An 11489-nucleotide genomic window follows, 5' to 3' on the forward strand; every position below is an offset into this window, starting at 1 on the left:
ACAGATCAAACAATTTACATAGTTAATCAAGAAAATCCTAGCCATATATAAGCTCTGTGAATTTCAATACAGGCCAACGGAGATTGCAGATTTGGGTCTGCGGGGAAACAATAATGGGATATATAGAATGAAGCAAAACGCCTAAAAGGTCTGGCCAACACCGAGCGACTGGGACAAGCAAGATAATACCTTTCACTTTCAAGAGAACAACTAATTTACTATCTGTTGCTATATCAAACCAACCAAGGCAAAGAACACACAAAATTGATCTCAAATGATTTTTCTTTTTATATCTTGTTTCAATTTGGAAACACAAACTACACTGAACACTTAATCTTTATGGTCATATTAGCGTGCTTGTCCAAAATTACAATCTAGAAAGATGGGGATACTGTTGTACAAGTCAAATAAAAAGTATCACATCTTGGAGTATAAATTAGGAATAGCACGGTGAAAGAAGGTTAAAGAATTTACAGAGAAAATGGATTTCATTTTTCATGACAGTTGTCAACGGGATCTATCTTGATTAAAAGTGGCTGGTCGAGATGACTAGGTGTATCAGAAACAGGTAACTCCGGTGGCGCTATAATATCAAGATCCTCATTTTCAGCCAAAGCTTTTTCCAAAGCAGCCTTGGCAACTCTTGTAACAAGATACATTAAGATCACTGTAAACAAGCCAGAGAAAAGGAAAGTAAGACAACTATAGACTCCAATACAGGTACACACATTTAAATATCTTTACTCTTACTACTAATGTGCAGAGCAAATGTGAATATTCAACAAAACTTTTGGCTTATTCCATTATTTTAGGGGAATTACAAAACTTACGCATGAACCCTGAAAGAATTTTAATATCTCCTAAGCTTAAAGTTGATAATACCGTTTTAAAGCTGGGTTTATTTCAAATAATCTTCTCTATTATCTCAGATAACTGATGGATTATACATGAAAAGCTCATGAACACGTGTTAATTTGCATTTCAGTCCAGAATATTGATTATAAAAAGTGTCGTGCATGCAAACTGTGCTAAAAGACACTAGCCTTCAAATTAAAATGGTCACTCTCCTTTTCTCCTCTTGCCTCCAACTACCACACTTACTCACCTACATTTTTTGCTCTCTCTATAAACAAAATCTTGTGCTTTATCTTGACAATGCAAGTCACTTTGCAAGCAGGTCACTCATTTTTTAGATGTCAGTTTCTCAGAGAAATATCACCCGTACATGAACACCCCGCAGTTCTCCATGGTTTGAGTTAACAAAAGGGATAACTTGAGATGAATACAAGTTCATAGCTGACACTGAACAGATTTTGGTTTGAGACAGAAGGGACTACTTACGAAGTCCAAAAATCAGAGTTTCCTCTCTAAGGCATCACAATAACCCTATACTGTGTATCTTTATGCTAATTTGTTTCTTTTGTTCTTCTGCTAGTGGCATATATTGCTATATCAATCTGGAAAAAAGATTAAGTCTTCATAGACAGAACCCTATTTGTCCGGGCATAGAAGTTCCTGACCCCAACCCAATAGGAAAGAACAAGGAGAGGTAATATAAGGTGCTTCATGGATGTCAAATATTGCAACTTACCAGAGACAAGAAGGCCCAGTATGATGACAGCCTGCATAAACAACATGAAAGAGTGTGCACATATCAGAAAATGAGAATATGGAATGATTATCATCCACAGCCCAAGCCTAATTCAAAAAAAAATATTTACCATATCAAATTATAGGCAAAATTGCCAAAATACACCCTAAATTTGGCTGAAATTGTCAATTTGCACCATGAACTTGTATTTGAGTCAATTTACCTCCTAAACATGGTAAAAATTGCCGATTTGCACCTCATCCGTTAAATTTAACTGTTTTCTATATAATTTTGTGTCACATGACATGCACATGAGGGGTAATGTTGTCATTTTCTATTAATATTTTTCTTAAAAACAAATAAAAATGTTCTTTAAAAGAAGGATTATATTTTTAATCAAATTTTTTATTTACATCTTTTTTCTACATACTTAACCCGACTTCGAATTATATGTTCAACATACTCACCCATTCAAATATAGTGTGTTGTGTATATATATATATATATATATTTATATGTACACATTTATTTTTAATTTTCTATGAATTTAATTTGAAGTGTATTCTTGATTCTTAAAACCCATCATTCTAAAAAGCCCATCATTTTATGTAATTCGGTTTCTTATGAAGGATAGTTTTGGTAAAACACATTAGTAAAACATCTGTATTTTACATAATTGTCCTTCTGTAAAGTTAGAGAATGGTAAAATTGGTAGTTCATAATTTAGTGAAGCTTTTGGGTGTTGCCTTTATAGTAGTAGAGATATAAATCAATAACATGTTTCGAAAAAAAAAACATTTATAATGACAATACTGCCCCTCAAATGCATGACATGTGACTTAAAATTGGATGGAAAACATTAAATTTAACAGATGTAGTGCAAATCGGCAATTTTTATCAAGTTTAGGAGGCAAATTGACTCAAATGCAAGTTTGGTGTGCAAACTGACAATTATGTCTAAGTTTGGGGTGCAAATTTGCATTTTTGCCCAAATTTTATGTCCGTCCACGGCACAAGAGCAAACAGTATCAGATAATTAGAAAATAAAGAAAAACTCATTCATGACCCCAAGCCTCATATTAAACAAAAAAAAAAGGTTTTGCTATTTGAGAACCATATGAATGTAACAGCCTTTGGAATCCTTAGTCTTTATAAACCATTCCAAGGAAATATATTTTTGGTAAAATTAATGTATGAGCGCTTTTATTAGTGGATAAAAGATAAAGAATGAGTTCTCTTACCCAACGGGTCCTTGAAAATTCACCCCAACCATGGGTCACATCAGAAAGATCCTTGAGGGTTGTTCCAACATATACCAGCGCAAATGTTATCGGCTGTCAGAGAACCAATTTTAAACGCATTAGCAATGGTTAAAACACAAACAACAGTGACCGACCTGTTATATGTATCCCATGTTTCAGTAATGTTGTAGACTGGTAGTGCCATTAGAACCTTCTCATTAATGCACTAAATTATTATGTATAAGAGATGTGAAATCAGAAGTATTTGGGCCAACTAAAGATCCAGGCACAGTGAACCAGGATCAACAAACAGGTAGCATGTTTCAGTCACGAAGTATAGGGAATGACTGCAAATCATAATAAATGAATAGAGCTTGCAAATGGCGCAGATAATGTTTTCAATCTTATAAAGACATTACGATAAGCATATTGCTCAACTTATAAGTTAAACCTGGTGATAAAATATACTAATATCCACTCTGCCTCCTGCTATTTAATTCATACTCTTCACTTCTGATCATAATAGAGTACAAGTAACACAGAACGATACAATAAGAGATGAACAATGATCAGGGGTAAAGAAAATACCATCATCCCTAGCCATGAAGCAAGCAAATATTCTCCAATTGGAACAGGGGTCACCGACAGGAGGTAATTTAACATGTTGAATGGAAGTAAGGGAACAAGACGAAGCAGCAAAACAATCTGCAGATAGTATTAAACAAGCATATTTCCAAATGTCAATATAACAATACAACGATTTCATTGAGTGACTATTGACTTGAAAAGAATTAACATTATGATTTCTGCATGGGAAAACATCAAAATACAATATTAAAATTATACGATCACTTTTGAAGGTCAGATATGAATCGTGCCAAACCTTAAATCCAGATTTTTGGATTGCAATCGCAACTGCACGAAACTGAGGATAATCCTTCAACCTGGAAATGACGAATGATCTCCCAATCTGTATAGGCACTCTAAATGAGATGCATGTAGCAGCACACGAAAGATAAACTTATATAACATATATGCGCTATAGGCGGCAAAAAAGCAAATTACATAAGTATGAAAGAGAACACAAATATTAACTTCTTACACAGTTGGTAAAGTACTATTTTCGGAACTCAAACATTTAGAAGTCAATGCAGCGTTTAGAAACTTACAGTTCTGCCAAGAAGGAATGCAGCCCCTGCCCCTACAGTGGCACCAATTGAGTCGGCAACAAAGCCAACGGGCAGGCCAAAAAGATAACCACCACCAAGCTGAAATATATAAGACGAGCAATCACATAAGGATGAAATTTTATTTGAAACATTTCTCTATATTATCGCTCTCCTCTACTTCTTTGTCCAAGGTTTCTGTCCTGACTGCCAGATTTTCTACTGATAGAGTGGACAAGATGAAAAAAAAGGAAAAACCTTTTGAATTATGTACTTGTTGTTAGGGAACACAGTGTAAAACACAAATTTTAAGCGAAGAGGAAACCTAAGCAATATACACTCTTAAAGAAATTAAGCTACACTTATTACAATAAGCCATCGGCCATATACGTACAGTAAGTACTGAAGCGGGTACTGCCAAGACCGTTAAAGGAATGTATGCAACAGCCCTGCATGCAACCAAAAGAGCTTGAGTTAGAAAAAAACGAGGTCACTTCTCTCACCAGAAAAAAAATCTTTGAGAATCAATCTAACATGTAGGCAAGCAACGGATTCTAACAAGTAACGATTGAAAGTGTTACGGGTCCAGGGCTACAATTTACTTACAGCACAAGTGGACCCCAAGGGCCAAGATCTTGATCAACCCATAATAAGAAGTCCTTCAAAAGCTGCAGGAAACATTTATTTTATCAGTTAGCAGAAAAAAACCATTTTCAATAGAGAGATATCATCTCCATTGCCAAAATCTTGGGTTCTATATAAATAACAAAACTCCCAAAGAAGTGATCCACAACACAACCTCCAGTTGCAGCTGATACAATCGATAAAATCAATAAATAAAAGACTGTAGGACTTTATCACATTACGACATTTTAAGGTAAAAGGTTTTATGAACTTAAAAAAACAGAGCTCCATCCAGATTAGAAATCAAAACTAGCACTCGATACAAGCCGATCTATTGCCAATACACCAAAACACCCTAATCTTGCATTAAACAGAACAAGTAATGCTTATATTAACTTCACCATTACAATTAAGCTCAAAAATTTACCCCAAGCTTCCCAAATCCATCAAAATCAGGTTCTTCCCCCCACCGCCGCTATTTAACAAATGAACTAATGCTACATTCCAATAGTTTTCAAAATCCCCAATAGCAACAACTAACACATAAGACCACAACATATCCGAAACTCTCACAAATGATCAAAGGAGCTAACTTTACCAACCCAATAGGCCAATTAACAATAAACCAATAAAAACTCAAACAATGCAGAACCAACAATCATCATACACATGATTTGAAGAACCCAAAACAGAGAAAGGTGAGACCTTTTCAACAGGGAGAGTAAAACAAGCGGTGGCGACGGCGGCAAGAAGGAGGAGGAGGAGTGTGATCCTCAGCGCAGAGCCCCAAGAGAGAGCCATAGAGATCCTACGACGCCAAGGCCGACACTCCTCGTCGTCGTCGTATATATTGTTGGGTTGCTTCAGCGGCAAACGAGGCCTCAGTCCCCCAAGGTTTGCCAGATTTGGGTGTCCCTCCAAAACTATGTGACCTTCCTCCTCTCTTTCCTTCTATCCAAACCTGGACTTTTGTTGTTGGTCTGTATTCTATTGTCAAGATTGCCACTTTGATTGATTTGGAGTTTGGGATTGGCCGATTGGGTTGAGGGGGGATTGGATTGAGTTGAAATCGTTATCTGGTTTTCATGGGTTATTTCTGGACAAATTTATGTTTGGTGGGAATGTGGGATGTTTCTCATGACTACCTGGTGGGTTGCTTCCAGGTTATTATGCATTGCGTGTACTTCTCCTTTTTTTACCTTGGTACTTTCAGGGTCAACTCTCAACTTTCTTTGGTTTTTTGGTTAGGTCTAACTGTCTATTAGTGAGTCGAGATCCATTTTTTCGAAGAACAACAAAATCAGATGGATAGTTTTGATTATTAGTTACCAAATTTGTTAGGGATTTGGACCGTATGATGTTTCTCACATTGCCTTACGTTAATTTGATATACTTGATGAGAAAACATAGATTTTATGTTTTCATAAGCGGTTATTAGAATTTTACGTAAGTTATAACCATTTTATTATATTGTAAACTGGGAGCTAATGTTCAAGTTTTCTTGTGCTTCATCTCCATAACATCTGTTATCCGAGCAGCTCATTGGGCTCATGTACATTTGGCGTGAACTTTTAGGACAAGTTTACTTATTTAGAATATAATTTAGCTAGAATAGAAGATGGAATGAATGAGAAATGGAATAGAATTATATATGAAAATTTCAATTCCATTGAGACATTTTTTGTAACGATTGATGTTGTTTATTTTACTTATCATAAGGAATTAGAAAGAAAACTACTTCGATTACTAAAAAGCCTTGATCATTTTAACTTGAGTATAACGATCTATACTTTTAAGTAAATTATTGGATTATGTCTTTAAATTTAAGAATATGTTTATTTTCTTATAGTATACTATTTATATAGAGGAAAATATAATTAAAGATATACACCGTGACGTATTCCATTCAAATTAAACTATCTAATATTTTGAGCATAAAAAGTTAATATATAATTGGGTAATTTTGAGTTATTGAAATTATGTGAGGATATTTTATGCATAAAAAGTTGATTCTTGATGTTTCAATTCCAAACCCATCTCTCGCCTTGGATTTTCAAATCCAGGTTGTTAATGATTCAATTCCTGATGAGGATGTGAGACTCACACCTATTACAATTTCATCACATGTAAGTAAACGCTGGAATTCTCTAAACCCAGAATCATTCCCTTAGTTTTGCATTTTATTCCTCTTAAGTAAAAGTGTCTTTTATTGTGATTGTTCGATTCTCGTATATGGCTCTGATGTATTGGCGAGTGGATAATATGTGATTGGTCTTTGACTTTGATTTCGCAAGCTCGGCAAGGCAAATGGGATGGAGAATTCAATGTGAAGGTGTTGATTAGAACTTTTGAAGCGGAAGTGAGTTGTTGCAAAACGGTTTTAGTCGGCCCATAAGTTGGTATTAATTAAGAAATCACTTATTCGGCCACATTGACATTGTTAAGAAGTTAATGTAAGGAGTGAATTCGGCCACATTACCTCATAACTTTGGTTAAGCCCACATTGGCACATTTTGGTATGAAAGAAGTGAATTGAACCACTTTGACATTAGAACATGTGTATAGCTAAAATCATCATTCATGAGAGCTCTCACATGCTTAATATATGTGGTGAAACAGCACGATCCAGGATGGCCACTGGTTCTGAGAGTATTTGGTTAATTTCTTGTGATGTTATAGGCTTATCGCCAGTATAACCTACAAACATGCCCAAATTGAAATTATAAAAAGATAGAACTTGATCGGTGCTCTGAAGCTGTGTAAGTTGTGAAGCTACCTCCTCCATAGAGGAATAAAGTTGATATGTGTGACTCGTAAGGATGGCCGGAGAATTGGTATAAGGAACACTGTACTAAATGTCAAACACCATGCCCTTCTATGCAGCTCGATTTCAGACAATTTTAATAGGCACTTGGTGAACGAGTGAACGACCTAGGATGCTTCATCATTAGTGTTTAAACTGCTGAATGTCAAACAGCACGCACGTCCTATGCACAGCTTGATTGCAGACAATATTGTCATTTGGTGACCAACCTAGGATGCTTCATCGTTTGTGTTCAAAACTGCCTGCTGCATCAAAATTGTTTTGTAGGAAAGGAAACTACTGTATCATTTGGGTACAGGGAAAATTGCGACAAAAAAGTTTTCGAGTTGTATGTCTGAAGGAATCAAGGAAGTAAAAAATTTGTATTAACTTTCTTCTTTCTAAAAAGAAACAAAGATTTCTTTGTGGGTTGGACGGAAAGTGGAGCTCGATCGGTAAGTTGACAACGTGATCGAAAGGCCAGTCAAGAACCTCAAAGACCTATCTTCCTTTGGTTTGATTGTCTAAGTAAAAAAAAAAATTTGTCTAGGTAAATCTTCATTATGAGAGATAAAATTCCTCGTGCACTAATTATTGAAGACTAAAAGTAGAACACGATGATTATCATAGAGAAGAATCTATCAACTCTTTACTAATTCGAACACTATCAATCCAATTACACTACTGATTTCATACCTTTAGCTTTTCGGGGGGTGATTATTGCAAGTCAAACACGAACTTGGTGCCAAAACAAAAGGGTATTCTATTCCTAGTCATGGCATATTTCCACATGTGGTCTCTTTTCTTCGTCCTTTTCTTTCTTTCACGTATCTATTTTCAACATCTGAATACGAGCTGTTGGCATATGTTCGTTTACCAAATTAACAATACCTTAATCAAGCATATATAGGCATTAGGCAACATACCTTAATCAGCAATTCTGCATAAAATCGACCAAGATCAACGAAACTTCTAAGGCAAGATTGCTTGTCTACCAATTTAGCACTTAATACCCAACTACTATGCTGGTTTCCCTTCAAATTTGTGGTTAAGGCTTTGGCTAACCTACAAGTTGGAGGGGTTTGAATGTACTGCGGTGGTGGTTGATGTATGCTCTTAAAGCCAACAACTGTGTTAGAGATATACAATGCACAATGGCTATGCCGAAATGGCATATCCATGTTGCATAACTAAAGAGAGAAAGGGTAACTCTGCTGAAGGAGTATGTAAAAGTAATAAGAATATATGATACCTTGCGATGATAGCTCTTACAAAAATTTCATTATTTTCTAGATATTCTGGAAGCTCTCCTGATGTACAACCTGTGGGAATGAATTCACTCTAAACTATATATAAACAGGAAAGAATATGCCAAACTCAATCTAAATGAACAATATGGATGAAAACCCAAGAGTGCTCCACCTGATACACGTCAAAGGCGTTCAAGTCGCAGCTCTCTAAAACTAATGCCCTTCATTCTGGGATTCAAGGATGAGCCTGCCTTTTATATTCTGGAATCTTGATAGCTCTGGAACGCAACTTTGTTGAAAAAATTCAGCAGAAATTTGAATTGCTTCACATGTTTGCAGCAGCTTCCTATCTGGTTGCGCATAGTACATTCAGCAGTATATGATCCAGCATTAGGTCCACAAAATACTGGTGTCCTATGAGGCCATCCCTCCACTTTGCCTTCGCAGGAGCTCGGCCGTAGTGCACTCCATCATTGCAACGATTATCAAAATGCCATGGGAAGGTCATGTCAAAATTGTCAATCACACCAGACAGAATACCAGCTTGCTTCAACTTCTCGACCAGTATCCAATTGAATGCCTCCATCTTATTAGGATTAAATGCCATAGTTCGCGCATACCCACCAGTGGCTATTGTGGTCCGGTAAAAGACTTTTGGCACCACCAAACCTCTCTGCCTAATTGATTCCATAATTTCCACCCAAAATGATGTTGCATAGCTCGCCCCCACAGAAAAAGATCTTATGTTGGACCAATATATACCATCATGTAAGCCTGAATTCATGATTATAGTATCTGGAACTCTGTCCTCTGAGAAGTACTTCTTGATTAAATTCCTGAATCCTTCATCTTTCAAGGAATTCAAACCCTGGTAATTCTGTGTTTCATTCCAATGACCATTGAAAAGGCTTGTAATTCGAATATTCTGTGAAGGGTCTTTTGGGTTTGTAAAGACCATATCGAACCGTCTAGGAACTGACTTTACGTCAGGCATATCCAAGATAAAGTTGAGAATGTTTCGTATCGAATCAACATGATTGGAATCACCCCAGAAGAAAAGCCACCGGTTGTTCAAGCACTTCCAAGCAGAATCAGCTGAAAATAATCTGAACGAACAATGTGTGGAGTAAACCCAACCATTACTCTCCAAAGCCCCCAATGAACCATCACACCAAGGACTCTGGCAAGGAAAACTTGGTGATAAGCATCTGTATCGGCCATCATGACTAATCTCACACTCATCATTTTTACCGTGCCTAGTCCACCTTCCAGTCCAAACATCTCTTCCAAAATCAGACTCTTTGCAAACTTGTAGCTCTGGTATTTGAGCCGAGCCCTTGTAAAACCTGATTGGAATTCTCCGCAACTCCCTATCAAATGCAAACCGACTAGGAGAGAACTTAAGACCCTCAAAATGCCTAAACAGTAGGATTATAGTAAGATTATAATCTCCCATAAAGTCTGGATGAACTTGAAGCGAAACAGAATACGATCCATTCCCAAAATCTTTCACAACAGGCCTAGATTTCCATGACTCCCCAGAAAGATCAGTCTCAAAGTAATCCCCACCTAAACACCTAGGCTGCTTAGTCTCATCCAAAGCCTGAAACCCAAACTCATAGACTTCACCAGCAGACAACTCAATCAGATCCTTACTATCCAAACCAGGAATTGCAATCTCAACAGTCTTTGTAACTCTACAAGGCTCTCCTCCAGGAGCTAACCACTTAGCTAAAAGACTCTTAGTCACATTAGGCTCTATATAAGCACTAACCCAGTTCAAACTAGCAGGAACCACAGAAACCACAGTTGAATTCTGATCAGAAACTGGCCCATTCTGGGTTTCAATCATAGGGTTCTGAGGAACCACAGAAACCCCAGTTAAATTCTGATCAGACACTGACCCATTCTGGGTTTCATTCACAGGGTTCTGAGAGCCCGTCTGGGTATTCAACTGGGTCAAGTTGGTTCCTTTCTGGGTCTGATTAACTACAATGTGAGCAGTCCTAGCTTCCAAATTCTCATGATTCTGAGCAATATTATTAGAAAAAGCACCAACCTTTGTAGTCAAATAGCCCTGCTGAGACTTGGTGGCCTCAACCAAGTCCTTGACAGTTGTTGCATCCAGGTTCCAAATCAACACCATTCCCACAAGAACCAGAGCCGTAACCAACCCAAGTCGCCATTGAAGCACAGGAGGGCTTGGTTTCGACGATGAAGGCCAACTCATAGCTCCCTGCTTCTCTGGCATCTCAGAGAGTACTCAAAACTACTGCAAAAACCAACAATGAATAAACAACCAGATTGCTAATTACTGAAAAAACTGCTAGCTTTGACGACAAGAATGTATTTTTATCGATTTGGGCGAGGCAGTATATATAATAATAGTAAGGTGTGAAGAAAAAGATTGAAGCTTTACTTACCGGGGGTGTTTGTTTTGGTGAGTAGAACTAGGCTAGGGTTCTTGGACAATGCAGCCAAGCTTTTTGATTGTTATTTTTGTATATGGAATCCTTTGCCTCAACAAAAACAGAGCGTTAATAGAGAAAGCCCTGCTCTTTCTCTCTTCTCTTTCTTTCAGTCTTTCTAGAGCTTTAAGTTTAGGAGGAGAAAAAGAGGTGTTATTATTATCACAATGCAAAGCTGGTGATATGCCTTGAAGGAGGGCAGGCATAATTAATGTGAGGGGACGGATTTGCCCTTCGGTGTGTGGTGGGAGAGGCAGTGAGAAAGACGAGGATGGCACCGACAAGGGGGCCAATGGGAGGAGCGTCGGTGTGTGTGAGGTAGGGGTATTTAGGTCAATTTATGATA

At 37.2% G+C, this 11489-nt stretch overlaps 2 protein-coding genes across 2 annotated transcripts; both read right to left on the reverse strand.

Moving 5' to 3' along the window:
• Positions 1–270: 270 nt before the first annotated feature.
• LOC126791518 (uncharacterized) lies at positions 271–5765 on the reverse strand. The gene is made up of 9 exons (XM_050517976.1): positions 5328–5765; positions 4605–4666; positions 4393–4447; positions 4002–4100; positions 3716–3802; positions 3421–3537; positions 2833–2925; positions 1592–1622; positions 271–667 (listed from the first exon to the last, which is right to left on the reverse strand). The coding sequence occupies exons 1-9, from the start codon at positions 5421–5423 to the stop codon at positions 489–491; spliced, it is 819 nt and encodes a 272-aa protein (XP_050373933.1). The 5' UTR covers positions 5424–5765; the 3' UTR covers positions 271–488.
• Positions 5766–8652: 2887 nt separating this feature from the next.
• On the reverse strand, positions 8653–11271 carry LOC126791511 (uncharacterized). The gene is made up of 2 exons (XM_050517969.1): positions 11099–11271; positions 8653–10947 (listed from the first exon to the last, which is right to left on the reverse strand). Exon 2 carries the CDS (start codon positions 10924–10926, stop codon positions 9022–9024), a length of 1905 nt encoding a protein of 634 aa, XP_050373926.1. The 5' UTR covers positions 10927–10947; positions 11099–11271; the 3' UTR covers positions 8653–9021.
• Positions 11272–11489: the final 218 nt, after the last annotated feature.

The sequence above is a fragment of the Argentina anserina genome, chromosome 4 (genome assembly GCF_933775445.1).
Source record: "Argentina anserina chromosome 4, drPotAnse1.1, whole genome shotgun sequence".
Lineage (NCBI taxonomy): Eukaryota > Viridiplantae > Streptophyta > Magnoliopsida > Rosales > Rosaceae > Argentina > Argentina anserina.

Excerpts from the sequence above, each read along its gene's own strand:
- LOC126791518 (XM_050517976.1), bottom strand. The coding sequence starts at position 5,423 with ATGGCTCTCTCTTGGGGCTCTGCGCTGAGGATCACACTCCTCCTCCTC. Across the intron at positions 3,538-3,715 it reads TCCAAAAATCTGGATTTAAG|ATTGTTTTGCTGCTTCGTCT; the intron begins GTTTGGCACGAT and ends TACTATCTGCAG. Across the intron at positions 668-1,591 it reads ACTGGGCCTTCTTGTCTCTG|TGATCTTAATGTATCTTGTT; the intron begins GTAAGTTGCAAT and ends GCTTGTTTACAG.
- LOC126791511 (XM_050517969.1), bottom strand. The coding sequence starts at position 10,926 with ATGCCAGAGAAGCAGGGAGCTATGAGTTGGCCTTCATCGTCGAAACCA.